Source organism: Pristiophorus japonicus, chromosome 3 (genome assembly GCF_044704955.1).
Source record: "Pristiophorus japonicus isolate sPriJap1 chromosome 3, sPriJap1.hap1, whole genome shotgun sequence".
Classification (NCBI taxonomy): Eukaryota; Metazoa; Chordata; class Chondrichthyes; family Pristiophoridae; genus Pristiophorus; species Pristiophorus japonicus.
Window position 1 is genome coordinate 219444745 of NC_091979.1, and position 21045 is coordinate 219465789.

General features: G+C 43.0%; 1 protein-coding gene across 1 annotated transcript in view; it reads right to left on the minus strand.

The window, feature by feature from the left end:
• Positions 1–20328, minus strand: part of hells (helicase, lymphoid specific) — a 43015-nt gene extending 22687 nt beyond the window's left edge. The window contains exons 1-11 of the mRNA XM_070876288.1: positions 20207–20328; positions 18993–19115; positions 17739–17798; positions 15736–15775; positions 12184–12248; positions 10334–10372; positions 9023–9253; positions 7633–7815; positions 7393–7536; positions 5955–6151; positions 3535–3631 (exon numbers count right to left, since the gene is read on the minus strand). Coding sequence (XP_070732389.1) covers positions 3535–3631; positions 5955–6151; positions 7393–7536; positions 7633–7815; positions 9023–9253; positions 10334–10372; positions 12184–12248; positions 15736–15775; positions 17739–17798; positions 18993–19115; positions 20207–20311 — 1284 coding nt within the window. The 5' untranslated portion in view covers positions 20312–20328. The remainder of the gene's footprint in view (positions 1–3534; positions 3632–5954; positions 6152–7392; positions 7537–7632; positions 7816–9022; positions 9254–10333; positions 10373–12183; positions 12249–15735; positions 15776–17738; positions 17799–18992; positions 19116–20206) is intronic.
• Between the last annotated feature and the right edge of the window lie 717 nt (positions 20329–21045).

Consider the following 21045-nt stretch of genomic DNA (forward strand, 5'->3'; position numbering starts at 1 on the left):
AAGGTGCCACATAAGAGGTTACTGCACAAGATAAAATCTCAGAGTTGGGGGTAATATATTAGCATGGATAGAAGATTGGCTAACTAACAGAAAACAGAGAGTCGGGATAAATGGGTAATTTTCCGGTTGGCAAACAGTAACTAGTGGGGTGCCGCAGGGATCGGTGCTGGGTCCTCAACTATTTACAATCTATATTGATCACTTGGATGAAGGCATCGAGTGTAATGTAGCTAAGTTTGCTGATGTTACAAAGATGGCTGGGAAAGCAAATTGTGAGGAGGACACAAAAACATCTGCAAAGGGATATAGACAGGCTAAGTGAGTGGGCAAACATTTGGCATATGGGAGTATAATGTGGGAAAGTGTGAGGTTATCCACTTTGTCAGAAATAATAGAAAAGCAAATTATAATTTAAATGGAAAAAAATTGCAAAGTACTGCAGTAGAGGGACCTGGGGGTCCTTGTGTATGAAACATAAAAAGTTAGTATACAGGTACAGCAAGTAATCAGGAAGGCAAATGGAATGTTGGCCTTTATTGCAAGGGGGATAGAGTATAAAAGCAGAGAAGTCCTGCTACAACTGTACAGGGTATTGATGAGGCCACACCTGGAGTACTGTGTAGTTTTGGTCTCCATATATAAGGAAGGATATACTTGCATTGGAGACTGTTCAGAGAAGGTTCACAGGTTGATTCCGGAGATGAGGGTTAACTTCTGAAGATAGGTTGAGCTTATACACATTGGAGTTCAGAAGAATGAGGGGTGATCTTATTGAAACATATAAGATGATGAGGGAGCTCGATAAGGTGGATGCAGAGAGGATTATTTCCACTCATAGGGGAAACTAAAACTAGGGGACATAGTCTCAGAATAAGGAGCTGCCCATTTAAAACTGAGTTCGGAGGAATTTCTTCCTTGAGGTTGTAAATCTGTGGAATTCTCTGCCCCAGAGAGCTGTGGAGGCTGGGTCACTGAATACATTTAAGGCAGATTTTTGAACAATAAGGGAATAAAGGGTTATGGGGAGCAGGCAGGGAAGTGGAGCTGAATCTATGATCAGATCAGCCATGATCTTATTAAATGGCGGAGCAGGCTCGAGGTGCCAGGTGGCCTATTCCTTATGTTCTTATGTAGAACGGGCAGGTTCCCTGAGGTATTACTCAGAGTTGAAAGACATGTGGTTTTATAAAATGGGTATCAAGCTATGTAATGCATAATGAATTATCAGGGTTAATGATTTATACATATGTGCATTTCTATTACCTAACTTGTCTATGAAAGCTGTAAATCAGTGGCCTTGAAGATTACATCTCTGTTCTCAACTTTTTTCTGCTTCTTTTTGTAAAGCCCAGGATACACTGCAAGATGAACCATGTTGGAGGTAGGTTCCTGGTGGCTAGCTACTGGGAGGATTTACCGTGCGGTTTTGCAGCACTGGGAGTAAGGACCTGGGAGACTGCATCACTGACAGGTAGCTCTGGAGGGCCAGGGGCAGGGCTTGGAGGAAGAGTTTATGGAGTTTTGCAGCACAGAAAGGGGAGCCTTGAAATTTATATTGAGAAACTGGCACTGGGATAGGGTGCTGAGATTTGGCATGTAATGATGGGCTGGTCCTATGATCTAGCAGCAATGGAATGGGAATCCCAGGATTTGGCAGCACCAGGATGGGGGTCCTGAGGTTTGGTAGCATTGAGGTTTGACAGTACTGGGGAGGGGAAACCTGTTGTTTAGCAGAGCTAGGGTAGAATGTGGGTTTGAAAGCACTAGGGTTCTGGAGTCAGGCAGCACTCAAGGGGAGTTTTGGGAAGGGTGGGGGGGGCGGGGTGGAGGAAGAGAAAGAATTTGCAATGGAATTTGTAAGTGATCTCCCCAAGACAGCAAAACAAGTGTTTTACGATTAGTTCCTGGAACAGTAAATAAGCACATGACTTGCATAAACAAACAACCCCTTGTGTATCAAGTGCGTCTAGTACAAATGACCTCAATATTTTCAAGAATTTATGTTTTATGCTGTTTCCATGTGGGTGTGGAAGTGTAGCAGTAAATGAGGAAAGTAAATAAGCAGATTTTTGCATTCTGAATCTCTGAATCTAAAAAGAATGTAGTGTTCAGATCATCTGCGTGCACCCATCCCTTTGTACTAGAAATTAAATACTTGTTAGTTTAAGATGTGAAATGTAACCAGCCAAAGCTGTTCCAATTCATGTTGCAGGTTGCTTTCAGATGATTTGAAAAAACAAATTTAGAACTGCTGCTACAACACAAGGACACATCATACCAGCAAGTGATGAATGCTGCAAAATACTGTGTAGACATGGTCTGACATCAGACCCAGGCACAGGGACTACAGGCATAGAGCAATAGTGGAAAATAAATATATTTTGCACTTTCAGGCTTTTGAGACACACTTACAAGTATGAGCATTAATGAGGATACTGAAAGACACATTTTTAGGCAAGTTTGAGGTTATTGTGGAATAATTATTTTTTCATTCTTAATTCTATGTGAAACTTTATTTTGAGCACACTGTTAGCAGGTCGAGGAGAAAAAAAAAAGGACACAATCTGTCAAAACTATTTTGAGCCAATTAATGGGCTGTGTTTCTGCATTCTTTTATTGGTAGACTTTGTGGACTGGCACCTGCCAATTTGTGCAAAATGATTTAGTTCCCACATGGTCATTTTCATTCTGATTTTGATTGTTAAGTCATAAGTTCTTGCCTGGTGATTTTGTAATGCTTTACAAATATGAAATTTGAGCGAATGAAGTGCAAACACAACAGAGTGGGATGGACATGATGCACCTGGCAGATGCACCATTTCTGATAAATTATAAGTCGATCTACTGTCAGCTGCATCACGGTGTCCAAAGCAAGTATAGCGTTCAGGTGAAGTGGATTGGAGGATTGGGCAAGAGCAAACAGATGTAATTCAATTCCCATTTTAAAGTCACATATATTCCAGGATTCATTTTGATTAATTTACTATTATTTATATTAAGCGCTTAGGGCAATTTGCAAAGAAAAGTTTCTCTGCAGGACAGCCCGAGGAGCTGGGAGACAAACTGAGGCACTACGGTGTCATCACTGGCAGAAGGGTGTAATTGCAGGATGACAAATTTGCATCGGCAGTTCCCATCATAAATGCAGACATAATGGGAAATTTATAATGGGAAATAAGGTTTTGTAGAAAGGAAAATTTCGCAAATACAAGATGTAGATATAAATATAGGCAGACGGAAAGGTGGACAAATAAAAGAAATAGCGAATGTGATTAAAAGATTTTTCAGACTGAAAACTGTGAAATGTGTTTGATAAAAAACAAAAATGACTTCAATCAGGGTATGAAAAGATATTAGAAAGATGAAACGTGAATAAACAGCTTCAAAATAGAAAACAGGCAAGAAACATGAATAAATGAAGACAGGGGAACCACGAGGGACACAAGTGGGAAGATAGATGTTAAAAGTCAATGTTCAGACCCAGAAGTGAAGCTGAGGTGTTCCATAGAACATTTTCACAATAAACAAGTCTACCTGGTGAAGCATGTGCAGAATGTTTTGTTCCCGTTCGCTGGCAACTAGATCTTCAACATTTTCTGCGATACTCGTAATGTCAAACCAAGATTCAAAACTAGGGAGCAAACAAAGATTGCAATTATCATCACAAAACTAGTTAAATATAGTGATTACCATTTTCACTTCACATGCTCAGGTTCAGCATCACAAGCACCTCCCACAAGTGAGCTTTGGTCCCCTATAATCCGGAGTGTACCTTTTAACTGCCCCATAACTAGGTAAGCAATAGCGAGACTCAGGGATCACAACAGTGAACAGTTACATTCCAATAGCCGGTGTACCGATGTATCAAGTCATGGCTTGATTCTCCTCTCTTCGAAGAGACCTGAATATATGCTCTAAAGACCGAGACTCAGGCTCTAAACCAACAGATGGGCTATTTATATTGAGAGCTAAAAGACAGTGAATTGATACATGAAATAACAAGGATGCCATTCACCTTCTCTATATACACAGACTTACGCAGTGAAACTTGTTGCAGTTTTAAACCTGCTGAGCTGGTCTGATGGCTGGTACAATCAAACAGTTTTTATGTTGACCGGGAAGCTAGCTTAAAATGCAGACCATCTGCTGGTGGCAACACATTTTGCTGATATACTGAAACAGAGAGTTGCCCTTTCCTTATCAATATTTAAAGACATAGCCAATGCTTTGACAATGGCATATGATATGCACGATGCAATGTCAAATCTGGGCCGATGAATCCAGCTGACATCTTAAACTCCCGACTGTTTTCTCTCTCACTTGGCATCTTGCAAACTACCACAGCCAAGCTGTCGAATAACTTTTCCTTTGATAAATATCTTGTACAATTCTGGGGTTTTAACCCCTCAGACACCATTTCGAGATCTAAAGTATACATTGAAAATTCAACAGATAAAAAAAAATTCTATTGTCATATCTTTGAAGTTTTAATGATGTCATAGATTGCCAAAACTTCTGGTGGTAGAATCACTGTCTAATTTTTAAAGTCACACTTCAGATTTTTGTTAGGCAAGGGTATTAAGGGTTACAAAACCAAGGCGAATAGGTGGAGTTAAGGTACAGATCAGCCATTGAATGGCAGAACAGAATTGAGGGGCTGAAAGGCCTACTCCTGTCCTAAGTGGTGACTCTTGCCGTAAAAGGCGGAGGAGGAAAAGTCTCCTGTTTAGTAGATCAGCACCCGCTCAGTCCTGGGGTCAGAGAACGTGGGGATCTACACCGGTGGGATAGCAGGCCACGCAGCTGTGGATCAGAGCAAAAACAATGAATGCTGGAAACTCTCAGCAGGTAAGACAGCATCTGTGGAGAGAACAGACAAGCCAACTTTCTGGGTGAGAGCACCTTTTGTCCTTTGTAGAACAGAACACGGACACATTTTTCAACCAGCCCCTTGCATCACTTTTATGCACACACCTTAAGTCAGGTACAGCAATAACTTGCATTTATATAGCACCTTTTACATAGAAAAGTGTCCCCAGGGGCTTTACAGTGTCAAATTAGACAAAGGAGGAGATATCAGATGGGATAACCAAAAGGATTTTAAAGGAAGTGAAGGCAGATCTCCCCATAGTGTATTGAACGTACAGAATCGATTACTGCTGAATTCAGGGCCATTCTGAGCTCAATTAAGTCAACTCAAAGTTAGTTCATGCCAGACTTTTGCAGCCAACAGGAAACTTCATCCCCTCAATCTGGTCTAGATTTTAATCCAGGTTACATAGAATGTACAGCACACAGGCCATTGGGCCCAACAGGTCCATGCCAGTGTTGATGCTCCACATGAGCTTCCTCCCACCCCATCAACATTATCCTTCTATTCCTTTCTCTCTCATGTGCTTATCTAGTTTCCCCTTAAATGCATCTATGACTTTAGGTCAGAGCTACAAGACCACTACACCATCCATCTTCCCTAACCACCGCTTAAACATTGCAATCAAAAGGTCAGTGGAACCTTCCTTTACCATAAAACTGTCCTGGGTGAAATGGTGAAGAGAATCTGAACTGGAATTAAACTACAAACCCTTCCCTCAAATTATGGACTTCTCCTGGTGCACTGAAAGTTCTCTGGTACGTCACCTCAGAAGCCTTTTTTCCAAGCTGAGCCATGGCAGCGAGTGTCGGCAGGCTTTGCAACTGCTTGGGAATGACGGCCGAAGCCAATGCCCGAGGCCAGGCACTCTTCCTCGATAGATCTGGCTGATTTTTCCCTCCCTAGTCTACAGGCACAGATGTCAATTGTAGTGTCCTAAGGCAAACCCAGCTAATTTAACTTATTACATTAAACTTGGGTCCTTCTATTCTACAGTCCTGCTACTGCAGGTGGTGCCTTTGACAGAAAAGGCCAGTTAAATTCAACATCACATGGCAGGACCGAGTCCCTTCATAATGGGTACCTTTTCAAGTCATCAAATACGTCAGGCAGTAGGAAGTTAAGCAGTGACCAGAGTTCAGCCAGGTTATTCTGGAGAGGAGTTCCAGTCAACAGCAGCTTGTTGTCAGTATTGAACCTTTTCAGCTCTTGAATCAGGCGGCAATTTAAGTTCTTGATTCTGTGGCCTTCATCCACTATGAGGTATTTCCAGTGGCAATTCTGTTTATTTTGGGGGAAATAAAATGCAATTGTCATACAAGATTTGCAATTACAGTTGCTGATTGGCACTGCGGGACTTAAAACCGAGGCACTACCCCCTTGCTACAGAGAGTATGGACTCTTGCTGGAGTCCATAGGAGCCAGTGGCCCTCTGTACTTCACCCAGTGGCTGCTCATGTGTGAGCTTAGACAGAGAGTTGGCTAGACTCTGGATCTCACAACTAGCAGAATTCCCAGCCGGTGCTGATTTCAGCAGGGACAGAAACAAAGAAATACTTCCCCTTCTCAGGGATCTGGTCATGAAAAGTGGGAAAGAATTCTGAAACACACCAAAATCAAAAACTACTGAATGCCCTCAAGTCAAAGTACTTAAGGGATTAATATTACAAATGCCATTGATTCGGAGACAGGAACAATAATGAGCAGGGCTTCCCTGTCCTGAGCGCAATCCTATGATGGATGCTGGTGAATAAAGGGTCTAGCTTGCTGACAATCAGTGTTTAGGCTCAATCACAAGGAATAAGAATTAGGTGCAGGAGTGAGTCATTCGGCCCCAATAAGATCGTGGCTGATCACTATAGCAAGGGAATCCCAGCATCAATAACAGTACATCCCAGAAAGAGCAAGGATCAGGAGGTCAGGACAGGAGGTATAATCATTGCAAATCTCAGCAACTGAAACACATTAGTATAATAACTAACCAATTAACAATTCTCCACTGAAAGCAACAAGTATAACTAACAATTCTCCACTGAAAGCAGCGAGTATAACTCCACTGAAAACAGAGTACAACTAACCAATGTTGCTGCAATAAAACGAGTATCAAGTAACCACTCCGGCCTTGCTGAAATCAGCACAAACTAACCAATCAAATCTCACTGAACTCAATTCGAACAGCTGAGGTTTCAGTCTTGCACGTTGTTGTTCTTCAGCAAGTGCCATACCAACATTTACGTGAACAGCAGGAGGGGCCTCAGTTTCATGTCTCGTCCGAAAACATTTGAAAATGCAGAATATCCTCTGGTTTGCGCTGGATTTTGATTCACAGCTTCCATTAAACAATGGAGTGAGCTGCAGAATATGGCTCCCTAAGCACTGGTGAAAATTTGGAAAACCCCACATCACAAAAACTGAATCTGGCTTATGTCCTCTCCCGAAACCTGATAAAGGCTTGAACCCATGACCAGAATGCTACCCGCTTCAACCAAAATGTAAACAATAACAGTGCTCTGTTCACACACCTGGAAGTGTTTCCTATCCCTCATGGCTATTTCATAAGAAGTGATGACAACTGGTAAGATGTGCAGAGACCCATGCCGTTTGTGTACTTTACGCAGTTTTTGAAGTCGATCTTTCTGGTTCCCATGATAAAGCAGCACAGGAATCTGAGACACAACAGTAAACAAATTAAAACGCAATCTGCGAAAATCACTTGCCAACACAAAGGGTTAGTAGTCGGGATCAGCCCCCGCCAGTCTCACCTCTGGAGTGAATCTCTTGAACTCAGATACCCAATTTGGTAGCGTAGACAGAGGACCACAGACAAAGAAAGGTCCCGGAACTCCTCGCTCCACCATCATGGCTATCATGGCGATGCACTGAACAGTCTTCCCCAAGCCCATCTCGTCTGCCAGAATCCCATTGATACCATTTTCCCACAGCATCTGACAGACAGAAATACATTTGCATTAGGGCTCCTCCAAGATGCCTACACTAAGCCACCTTGAATTTACTGAATCTTCAGCTTCAAGATCCACTACGAGCCTCTTCCACCTGTATGTACAAGGTGGATAGTAATAGTATAAATCAAAGTCACAGGTTCAACGGCCAGACTGCTGAGTTAGTCAACATCAGCCAGAGCGCAGGTAGGAAACTAGAGCTGATCTCTGCACATGGTGGTGGGACACTAGAATGGATCTCTGTACATGGTGGTGGGACACTAGAATGGATCTCTGTACATGGTGGTGGGACACTAGAATGGATCTCTGTACATGATGGTGGGACACTAGAATGGATCTCTGTACATGGTGGTGGGACACTAGAATGGATCTCTGTACATGGTGGTGGGACACTAGAATGGATCTCTGTACATGGTGGTGGGACACTAGAATGGATCTCTGTACATGGTGGTGGGACACTAGAATGGATCTCTGTACATGGTGGTGGGACACTAGAATGGATCTCTGTACATGGTGGTGGGACACTAGAATGGATCTCTGTACATGGTGGTGGGACACTAGAATGGATCTCTGCGCATGGTGGTGGGACACTAGAATGGATCTCTGTGCATGGTGGTGGGACACTAGAATGGATCTCTGTACATGGTGGTGGGACACTAGAATGGATCTCTGTACATGGTGGATAGAAGGCAGACTGAAGGCAGTCCAGTGATACAAAGCCAATTGTGAATCTTTATGTATTGAGCAAACAGAGCTTTCACAGCACGATTCGATCAATATCCTACTGCTCATCAAATTTGAGACAGAGACACAGAGCGAGAGGGGGAGGCGGCATGGCAAAGGGGGCGCAGAGAGAGCGAGAGAGACACAGAGAGAGAGAGAGACACACACACACACAGACAGAGAGAGAGAGAGAGAGAGAGAGAGAGAGAGAGAGAGAGAGAGAGAGAGAGAGAGAGAGAGAGAGAGAGAGAGAGAGACACAGACAGAGAGAGAGACACACAGACAGAGAGAGAGAGAGAGAGAGACAGACAGAGAGAGAGAGAGAGACACACACAGACAGAGAGAGAGAACAAAGGGCACTGCTGTTTGAACTGGATATGGCTTTCAACACTCCTCCAGTCTTCCCAACTAGCGCCAGTTAACTGCGGGTCAGACTCGAACTTGAAATAGACGAGCGCTATAAACTCACCCGCAGCCACTCCATACCCTCCACTTGGTACAACCTCATCACTCCCCCAGTGAAGAGTTTGGGCTGTTGATATGGAACTCGCTGGCCGTTCACCTGCCTCACCGGGTCCAGAAGATGCTGAGAGTTGTGGCGTACAGTCGCGGCCAGCCGGTCTTTGATGGCGGAATTTGAATCCTGGTTCTTCTCAATATCTTCAGCCTCAAGCTTTTTGCAAGATGTTGTGTCAAGATTCTTTATTGAAGATTTTAAACAACAAAGTACAGATACTAGTTAAACACTGCACATGTGGAGACTGGTAGACCAATCAGGTGAATGTTTCTCTCTCTCTTAGCTAACTGTGACAGCCCTATGTGAAATTAGTTCGTTGTGTTTCAAAATTGATTAAGCATGGGCCCAGAGCACAAAACCACTTTGTTTGTCACTAATTTGGCAATCCAGCTCAGAAGCCACGGAATGGCTTGTGTTAGAAATGGAAAACCATCACAGCTGTAGTACTGCATTCTATCAGGCTGGAACACACTGTTGGGCTGCTGAGGAGGAAGATTTACTCTGCCTCCAGTTTTGCCTCACTCGGGAATGCCCAATCTTAATACGATGGAAATGTTCAATTCTCAAGCACCAACAGCCCTCACTTTGTGCCAAAAATTCAGATTTAAAAAAAGTGTAAAGTAAGCTTCAGTTTGTGGTGAGTCGGGGCAGAGGATTGAAAGGTTATGGAGAGGAAAGGGGCAGACAAGCCAGGTCTACCCTACACCAACTTTAAGCTGTAGAATTGGAAAGTCACCGTCAGTACTCCAGACAACCATTCTGCTCTTTAAAATCCATTTTCTCTCCTCCCCTCAGTCATTGCCTTGTGCTGAAGAAATGTTTTTAAAAAAAAAACATAAACAAGAGGCTTTGGTAGCCCTCTGGTACCTTGCCCAAGTGGCCAATCTTCATCTGCAAGGCCAGTAAATGTCAGTGGGCTATTCAACTGTGCCAGAGGAGGGGCATCACACCCTACTCCAATCCTATCTTCGCCACTGTTCAAATACTTTCTAGTAGAAATCCCTAAATAGGGATGAGGAGCAAAATGCCTTATCTGTTTATGTGCAGAATGAAGGAAATACAAGGCCAACCAATGGACTATGACTAGATGGGTTGAGATACATGCATTCCAAACACTGTACAAAGCACGATGAGGACACCTAGTGAGAACGCAGGAACTAACTTCTGTCCTAGCCAGCCCAGATTTAGAATTGTTTTTGCCTCTACTTCCTGATTTGCAACACGACACGGTATTACAAATAAAATATTTGATTAAGGACTTACCTCATCGATTTTAGCCTTTTTGACCCTTGACAAAATGTCCTATAAAAAAGAAAAAGTAGGATTTGTAATGAGCAACTGGTGCTTGACAAATTGAATTGACTTTTCTTTTCGGATATAGATACGTGCATAGACAAAGGGAAAGCAAGAGATATTGTGTATACAGTTCCCACTGCTTATAGTGGACGCATTGGTGTGAACAGGATTAGCCCGCTAAAAGCTTGGGATGGTACGTCGCCTTTTAGAGACCAGAGAACGGGGAGCGAGAAGGAAATAAACGACTGGCTTGATTCCAATTCTGTTCTGCGGTTATTGTTAGCAAAGTTTAACATGGAAAGGGATGAACAAATTGTTTGTTTGGGTTTTAAACCAAGGGTTTTCCAATGTTTCCAAATTACCAATTGAAGAATCGTGAGCTGGTAAAACACAGGAGAGGGTTTCTTAAATCTCTGCAGCAGTTGCTGCTAACTCAGCCATGGGTGGGATTCTAATTCACAACTTGTGATTGTTAACAATGAGTGTGGGGACCTCAAAACAGACAATGATTCATAGAGCAATTTAAATACAAATAAGACGAGGTGAAAAATAGCCAACACACTTAACATGTTATAATCAGCACCTTTGCAATTGATGGTACTGGAAAATGGTTCGGGCTATTTGCCAGGATATAGGCGGCTTCCCATAAGCGTGGATAGTATATATGGCGGGGACAGTACATGGACTTTTCAAAGGAATGTGATAAGGTTCCACAAGAGACTGGTTATAAAAATGAAAGCACATGAAAGTAAGTGGAAAGTGGATACGTTGCTCTCAATGAGACAGCGGAGATAAATCGATGTTCTAGGATTGGGGAGATGCAAGTACTGGTGTGCCCAGGGATGTATGCTGGGATCTCTCATTTTCTATTAATATAAATTGATTTGGACATGGGTACAAGAGAAATGACATTTTGCTGAAGTTACCAAATTAGAGGGCATGGCAAAGAGGGTACCAACAAGTTAGTGTAGTGGGAAGACAGGCAGCAAGTACAGGTTAATTAGAGAAATGTCAAGTCCTATATTTGGGGAAATTAGAATAGCAGGAATGAGAATGAAGATTTGAAAAACTAGTTCTTTATTCACCAGAGAAAGTTGAGATGCCGAATTTTAGAAGAAGTTTTCAAACTTATGAAGGGCCTCGAGAGGGTAAATAGTGAATAGTGCTTGGCAAATCAATAACAAAGTCAAAAACAGTAACAATTACTAGAAGAACTTGTTCATGTAGTTATTTAGAATTGCTTTACCACAAGTGGCTATGTAAACAGAGAGGGGGGAACACCATCATGCCCAAGTTATAGACTATCCTAATTTGGGCATATATTGTCACTGTTAAATGCCCTGGAAATCCCAATCGAACAGCATTGTGGGAGCACTTTCGCCACAGGGACTGCATCAAGTTAAGGTGGTAGCCCACCACCTTCTCAGGGCAACAGATGCAGCCCACATCCCCCAAAAATTATTCAGTAAGCTTTTGAAAATGAATAATAAAGGATACAGAAAATGGTATCACAGTAAACAGCCCAGTTAAGAAGCTAACACCAGAGCTCATAGCTGTAGACACGATGGGCCTAAGGCCTCCTTCTGTGCTGTAATTCTATGATTCTAGAGATTAAATATGCCTGATAACACCAAGATAAAAGCAGTGACAGACACTTGACCCAGCTACGGAGGAGATGCACAAGGTCAATTCTCTGAGGCAGAAGCCGAGAAGCAGTGGGAAGAGGCGAGTAATTGAGGAAATGACAGCTCCCTTAAATACACACGATATCAAGGACAAGAGACCGTATATCACCTTCAGTGGAGCAAGCGTGTTACCTCTTTAGTGATGTAATCGGAAAGATTGTACGTTTCCTCTTCTCTTCCCCTTTTCTTCTTTATTGCTAAAGTTTTTAAAAATCAGGAGGTAGATTATTTAACTGGCAGGATCTTTGAATAATGTGCAACCTGCATTGTGCAGAAACATCACACAGCTCGATCAGCTCTGAGGAAACCACATGATAAGCTAAATACCCGTCAATCACATGAAGTCTCCAAAATAGTTGTAGCTTGTATTTTTAGAATCAGTAATGCTAAGCTTGCATTGAACCTTGGAGTATTGTGTACAGTTCTGATCCCCATTATAAAAAGAATAGAGGCACAGGAAGGTACAAAAAAAGATTTACAAGGATGATACCAGAACTGTGAAGTTATACCCACCAGGTAAGGATGAGCAAGCTGGATCTTTTTCTCCCGGGGGGGGGGGGGGGGGGGTGCGCAGGGAGGGAAGTGGGAAGGCAGAAAGGTGACCTAATAAAAATTATGAAAGGTTTTGATAAGAGTAGACAGAGTGTGTTTACACTTGTGGGGAAAAGCAAAACTAGAGGCCATCAATATAAGAGTCACCAAGAAATCAAATAGGGAATTTAGAAGAAATGTTGTTACCCACACTGGTTAGAATGTGGAACTCGCTATCACACGAAGTAGTTGAGGTGAATAGATGCATTTAAGGGGAATCTAGATAAGCATGAGGGAGAAGAGAATTGAGGGTTATGCTGACAGTTAGATGAGGACGCTCAAGTGGAGCATAACCACTAGCATGTACTGGTTCATAGAATCATAGAATGGTTACAGCACAAGAGAAGGCCATTCGGCCAATCAAGCCTGTGTCGGTTCTCCAAGAACACTTCGGCTAGTCCCACTGCCCCACCCTTGCCCCATAGCACTGCAAATTTTATTTCTTTAGGTACTTATCCAATTCCCTTTTGAAAGGCACAATTGAATTTTCCCCCACAACCATTTCAGGTAATGAATTCCAGATCCTAACCACTCTCTGCGTAAAAAAAGTTTTTCCTCATGTTGCTTTTGGCTCTTCTGCCTTAAATCTGTGTCCTCTGGTTCTTGACCCTTCGGCCAATGGAAACAGTTTTTCTTGATCTACTCTGTCTAAACCCCTCATAAGTTTGAATACTTCTATCATCTCTGCTCGAAGGAGAACAACCCCAGCTTCTCCAGCCTATCCACATAACTGAAGTCCCTCATCCCTGAACCATTCTTATAAATCCTTTCTACACCCTCTCCAAGGCCTTCACATCCTTCCTAAATGTGCAATACCCAGAATTGGACACAATACTCCAGTTGAGGCCAAACCAGTGTTTTATAAAGGTCATCATAACTTCCTTGCTTTTGTACTCTATGCCTCTATTTATGAAGCCCAGGATCCCGTATGTTAACTGCTTTCTAAACCTGCCACCTTTAACAATTTATGTACATATACCTCCAGGTGTCTCTGTTCATGCACCCCCTTCAGAATTGTACCCTTTACTTTATATTGCCTCTCTTCGTTCTTCCTACCAAAATGTATCACTTCACACTTCTCTGCCTTAAATTTCATCTGCCATGCGTCCGCCCATTCCACCAGCCTGTCTATGTTCTCGTGAAGTTTTGTACTATCCTCACTGTTCACTATACTTCCAAGTTTCGAGGGAACACCTTCCTCCAGTCCGAAAAACAACCGTTCACCACTACTGTTTCCCGTCACTTGGCCAATTCCGTATCCGTACTACCACGGTCCTTTTTATTCCATTGGTTTCAACTTTGCTGGCAAGCCCATTATGTGGCACTTTTATCAAACATCTTTTGGAAGTCCATTGGAGGTGCAATACAAGCATAGAGCCTTTAGCAGGAGCTAGTGCAGATCCTCGGGCTGGGACTATGCAGTGCCTATCTGTAACAGACACCATTTTTACGTGCATGCCGAGCTCAGCTTATATACTTACAACATGTGCAGGATACGGAATGAAGAAACACAAATGCTCATGGCTGACTGTGTACTTTGAGAGAATCATAGAAATTTACAGCACGGAAGGAGACCATTTTGGCCCATCGGATCCGCGCTGGCTGACCAAGAGCGATCCAGCCTAATCCCACTTTCCAGCTCTTGGTCTGTAGCCCTGTACGTTACGGTACCTTTTTAAAAAAAAACTTGAATGTGCACTTAATGCGGTGAGTCTTTTCACCTCTACCACCCTTTCAGGGAGTCAGTTCCAGACCCCCACCACCCTCTGGGTGAAGAAATTTCCCCTCATATCTCCTCTATACCTCCCCCCAATTACTTTAAATCTATGCCCTCTGGTTGTTGTCCCCTCTGCCAAGGGAAACAGGTCCTTCCTATCCAACCTATCCAGGCCCCTCATAATTTTATACACCTCAATCAGGTCTCCCCTCGGCCTTCTCTGTTCGAAAGAAAACGGACCCAGCATCTCTAATCTTTCTTCATAGTCAAAATTCTCCAGTCCAGGCAACATTCTTGTAAATCTCCTTTGTACCCTTTCCAGTGCAATCGCATCTTTCTTGTAATGTGGTGACCAGAACTGCACACAGTACTCTAGCTGCGGCCTAACCAGTGTTTTATACAGTTCAAGCATAACCTCCTTGCTCTTGTATTCCATGACTTGACTAATAAAAGCAAGTATTCCATATGCCTTTTTAACCACCTTATCTAACTGACCTGCTACCTTCAGAAATCTCTGAACCTGCACTCCCAAGGTCCCTTTGTTCCTCTACACTTTTCAGTGTCACACCATTTAATGGGTATTCCTTTGCCTTGTTAGACCTCCCCAAATGCATTACCTCACACTTATCCGGATTGAATTCCATTTTCCACTGTTCTGCCCACCTGACCAGTACATTGATATCTTCCTGCATTCTGCAGCTTTCTTCTTCATTATCAATCACACAGCCAATTTTAGGGTCATCTGCAAACTTCTTAAATCATACCCCCAACATTCAAGTCCAAGTTATTGATGTATACCACAAAAAGCAAGGGACCCAGCACTGAGCCCTGCAGAACCCCACTGAATACAGCTTTCCAGTCACAAAAACACCCATCAACCATTACCCTTTGCTTCCTTCCCGAGTCAATTTTGGATCCAACTTGCCACTTTGCCCTTTACTTTCGTGACCAGTGTGTCATGTGGGACTCCCAGGGACTGACATCTTGGGGTTCAGTTCACCTTACTAAGCAACTGTAGCATCAATTTTCCAACTGCCCAACCTTTCTAAATCGGAATACAACATTACTAAAGGATAAGATCACCATAATGGAACATCATTTGCTTTAAGACACTACCAAAGCTATCATGAACACAAGCAGTGAATTTGTAATCTAAAAAAAGGTGGTGAAATTGACCTAATTTGGTTAAAAACTCCAGAACATTCAGATGCTACAACCGACTTGGCTGAAAATGTGTTATGGGTTTGCTTTTGAATGAAGGTTAAATAAATACATGCGATTAGCTGGATTGCTTTATTCAAATTGGATTACAATCGGCATCTTCCTTGCAGCAAATTGCTCAACAAGACCACTGAAATTTTAAAACAGATTCATACCCATTTTGGTTTCTTGTATTGAGGAGTCGTTCCCTTTCACCTGTACATGTACAAAATAAAAACAGTTACATTTGTGGCTTCACTGGAAGCATCTCGGTTTGAGGCATTTTAAACAATTTTTCTAAACAAAATCCACCAGTTTAGTACTGGCTTTATACAATACTTTAAAAAGAGAGAGGGAGAGATTGAGACAGTCCCAAAACCCTGCAACACTTGAACAAGCTACATTCTCATCGTGCAGAACTCCAGGGACCCCTATTTGTGGCGAAGTTTTCAAATACCAAGAGTAGAAATTAACAATTAGGAAATTAGGCACCAGATGGAAGTCAGACAACCAGGGAGTCACTCGGGGAGGTCACTGAAGCAAAAAGAATAAATGAGCCCAAAGAAGCAATTAGATTGATTTCTGGAGGGAAATAGGAGTGAGGAATAAAGGGAGGTGGTTTGATCCATATTAAAAAATGGACTTGAATCAGATGGCTTTTTCCGGTTCTTAAAAGTTCTTATAGTGCAGTATATATTACTAGTATGTTTCCATAGCATTGTTCACAGTACAGCAAATAATGCATTGTTTTAAGGGTCAGCCTTGACTCAGTGATTGCAGTCTCACCCGAGTCAGAAAGTCATGGGTTCAACCACGCCAGAGATTTGAGCAGATAGTCTAGGCTGACACTTCAGTGCAACATTGAATGGCTGCTACACTGTCGGAGGTGCCATCTTTCAGACAAGACATTAAACTAAGGCAATGTCTGCCCCCTCAGGTTGATGCAAAAAGATCCCATGGCACTATTCAAAGGAGTTCACCTAGTGTACTGGCCAACATTTATCCCTCACTCAAGATCAGTAAAATAATTTATTTGGTCAATTACCTTGTTGCGGTTTGTGGCATCTTGCTGTACGCAATTTGGCTGTCGTGTTTCCCTACATTCATCATCATAGGCAGTCCCTCGGAATCAAGGAAGATTTGCTTCCGCTCTTAGAATGAGTCCTTAGGTGGCTGAACAGTCCAATATGAGAGCCACAGTTCCTACCACAGGTGGGGGGAAGGGGGGAAGCCATTGAGGGGAAGGGAGGGTGGGACAGGTTTGCTGCACCCTCTTTCCGCTGCCTGCGCTTGTCTTCTGCACGCAGTCAGCGATGAGACTCAAGGCTCTCAGCGCCCTCCCGGATGCACTACTTCCACTTAGTGGTCTTTGGCCAGGGACTCCCAGGTGTCGGTGGGGATGTTGCACTTTATCAGAGGCTTTGAGGGTGTCCTTGTAACGTTTCCTCTGTCCACCATTGGCTCATATGCCATGAAGGAGTTCAGAGTAGGGCGCTTGTGCTTTGAGAGTCTCGTGTCTGGTATGCGGACAATGTAGCCTGCCCAGCGGAGCTGATCGAGTGTGGTCAGTGCTTCAACGCTGGGGATGTTGGCTTGGACAAGGACACTGATTTTGGTGCGTCTGTCCTCCCAGGGAATTTGTAGGATCTTGCGGAGACATCGCTGGTGGTATTTCTCCAGCGACTTGAGGTGTCTACTGTACATGGTCCATGTCTCTGAGCCATACAGGAGGGCGGGTATTACTACAGCCCTGTAGACCATGAGCTTGGTGGTAGATTTGAAAGTCATTACAACAGTGACAACACTTCAAAAGTTCTTTATTGGCTGTACAGCGCTTTGGGACATCCCGAGGTTGTGAAAGGCACTATATAAATGCAAGTCTTCCTTTCCATTATAAGCACAGAAGTCTTATACCATGTACTAGATAATGTATTACTCTGTTCCAAAGGCAGGGAGTGGTTAGAGCATAGAATGCTTTGTCAGTTAGTAGTTGAGGCAAGACCATTGAATATTTTGTGCAGGGAAGATACAGATTTGATGCAGAAAGCTAAATGACCACCTTCTAAACTACAGTTCTCTGATTCTATGACAGAGTGAGGGAGAGTGACATGGAAATTCCCCAGCACTGATTCCCCTCACCTTAATGACCCACATAAATCATTCCCCAATTAGAAATTACCATTTGAGCCATCACCAGCAGCTGCTTCTTTTTTTCAAGCTTTTCTTTTCTTTGCTGTTCCTATTGGAAACAAACACTTAACATTTCCAGTAATCTAATGTGAACATCCGAATATAATTTAAAACTAAAATCAGAGACAAATTCCCCCTCCATTCCAGGGTGAGATTTCAGCAACTAGCTCTTTTTAAAAATAATTAATTTCCTATACTCCCCCAGCAAATTAAAATCTACCTCTGACCAAGCTTTGGGTCATCTGCCCTAACATCATGTGGCTCGGTATCAAATTTTGTTTTTGACAATGCTCCTGTGAAGTGCCTTGGAATGTTTTACTACTTAAGGGCACTACATAAAGGCAAGCTATTGAAGCCGGTCTCATGACCACAGACACCGACAGTGGCCCACTAATTCACCCAATGTGGCTATTCTTCATGTGCGAGTCTTTTTGACTGTGGGATAGACGCAAGCAGAACTTGGCTCTCCTTTTGACAGCCAGACCTATGCACTTTCCAGCAAGGGTCACCAGCAGTGAACTGAAGCAGGATTCCCAGCATATATTGTTGCCCTGCCTATCCCAAGGGTACAGACCAACTACGTTAACTCAGTAGAGACCTGGTTCGAATGGCAATGCTTTCACCCCGAAGCCCAACGGTCCAGCAAGATTACTACTTCACCACCCTTCAAATAGATTGGACAAAACCATCAAGAAGCATAGAGTCCTGAACCTTCACCTGATGCAGCAAAATATTCCAAGTAACAAACTGAAAACTAAAGCAGTTACCTGGCTCCAACTTTGAAAGTAGGCAATTTGTACAGGTACTGCCACGGGAGGGAATGTTGAATTCAATTCAGAAGACAGCACAAGAAGAACAGACCACTTGGCCCTCCCACAGACCATGTACAATCTGCCCCATCATAGACTCCACCCACACATTTAATCTGTGGAGGGAAAGTTCTGTATAACTGTCCGAAAAGTAATCAAGCAACCCACAGAATATTCATCAAAAAAACCCAGAAAATGCTGAACATACACAGCTAGTCTGTCAGGGCATGATGTAGAAACAGACAGGTTAACAATCTTGATGGAATCCTTTGTTATAACTTTTTTGATTTCCAGCACTCAGTTTTTCTTTTAGGATAGCCATTTATCCTCACATTTCTACTATTCACTCCTGGCTGCTGAGCTCTACATAACATCCCCCTCCCCAGCAGCATCGTGCCGCACGGCTAAAGGAACCACATGTACGGAGATACTACCTCCAGCTGCTGTTGCTCCATCTTGGTCAGCAAGAACTTCGAGTAAATGTTACTCTTTTCCAGCAAGTGCTGTAATCGCTTATAGCGCATTTCACGCGAGTCTTTCTCCCAGAACATTTTAGCCTAGAAAAAGAAATCATGTGTCACGAAGAGATTGGGGCCAAAATCACAGCAATACACCACTTCATTTCTAGTTTAACCTCACTCTCCATAAACACTGAAATTTAGCCACAAGAATCTTTTACAACTATATGAATCCTTTAAGCACAAATGAGTAACAGAATTATAGAATGGTTACAATACGGAAGATGACCATTTGGCTCAGTTGAACCTGTGCTGACTCTCAGCTAGTCCCACTCCCCTGCCCTTTCCCTGTGGCGCTACAATTTGTTTTCTGCAAGTCATTCCTTTTTCTCCAGATCAACCCAACCGATCCATCTTCTCAATACACTCCAATTCACTGCAGAAAGGATTCTAATGGTGTAGTACGGAGGACGTGTTGTACTGGTAGAGGTGCGCCTTTCGAATAGGATAACTGCCTGGTCAGGTAGCTGTTTAAAGATCCCATAGCACCCTCTGAAGATGGGGGGGAATTCTCAGTGTCCTGGCATTGGCTAACACTATCAAAATTAGGCGAACTAATCAGCCATTTACTATTTGTAGGATGTTCCTGTGTGCAAAATTGGGTGATAATACTTATCTACGCAACAGCAAATGCATTTCAAAAGTAGCTAGGAAGCTCTCTTGGACATCCTGAGGGGCGCTATATTCAAGAAAGTTCTGTCGTGCTTCAAAACCATTTATATAATTCACTTTGATGGTTACTCCATAAACACCTTCAGGTCCTGGATTTAGAAAAAAAAAATCACCCCGACCTCCTAGTTTTAACTTGTGCCCCAGTATTGAAAGTTTCACCTCAAAGTCTCTTTTTCCAATGAAACAAGCCCAACTTCCTTAATATTTCCTCAGAACTTAAATTCCTAATACCTAGAACTCTCTCGTCCCATTTAATTTCACCACCCCTCCTGCATATACGCAAGGAACGCAAGTTGTGTTGAAAAGGGGAGATGAAGTAGGGTGGGAGGAATTCCCCGTGGAGCACAAACACCGGCATGGATCTGTTGGGCTGAATGGCCTGTGCTGCAAATTTCTATGCAAGTTTGCTGCAGCAGCTAATGTTGTGAATTACAGTGTAATTTAACAAGACCCTTTACCTGTTGCATGAGCTTACTCTGTTCCTCCTGTCCTTGCCTCTCTAGCTGCCTTTCCTCTTCCAACATGCTGGCGGTTATGATCTCATTCACCTCAGGCTCAGTCATCTCACCGTTTCTAGATTCTGTGCAAGGAAACACAGGCCAGAGCATTTATTTAAATAGTTAAATAACCCCGATTGCTCAATAAAGTAACTGCCCAATGAAGTCCTAAACCATACACAGCAAAAGATCAAGTTTGATCACAGGCTGTGTTCTTACACTTACCCTTGGTGATCCTGGGCTAGAAAGGGAATCTCATCATAATCAGTCAATGCCTGATGGAAGATCAGGCAATGACGGAATAATGCTTGGCTATGACTTCCACAGCTTACCAACGTGCACCATTTTGACTCACTCATGAAGATTGACCACTTGGTTTGCCAATGCCCAGAGCTGTAATCTAGCAAAAGCTACTTGTCTGCCTTCAGCCGAGATGGGGAGATAACAACAGCCTGTACCAACTGAATAGGCATCAGGCAACACAAAACAGAACAAGATGGCTTCCACCAGGGCCTGGCAATATCCACTACCAGGAGCACTTAACCTCTAGCTTTATGCAAAGTTGTATGGTGCCTTTTGTGATCAAATCACTCAGTTTCACAGTATTAATATTGCTGTGACTCTATTCCTTGGGATTTCTGGGAGGGGAAGTCACTGCAAGAGTCATTCCTAGTATAGACACCACGATGTTGTGTGTAATCTGCAGCAAAATAAAATTAACTACTTTAGCAAGGAAATTGGTATTTGTACTCAACCGCCATAATCAGCGGCACTTCTAACCAGTTACTTCTGAACAAACC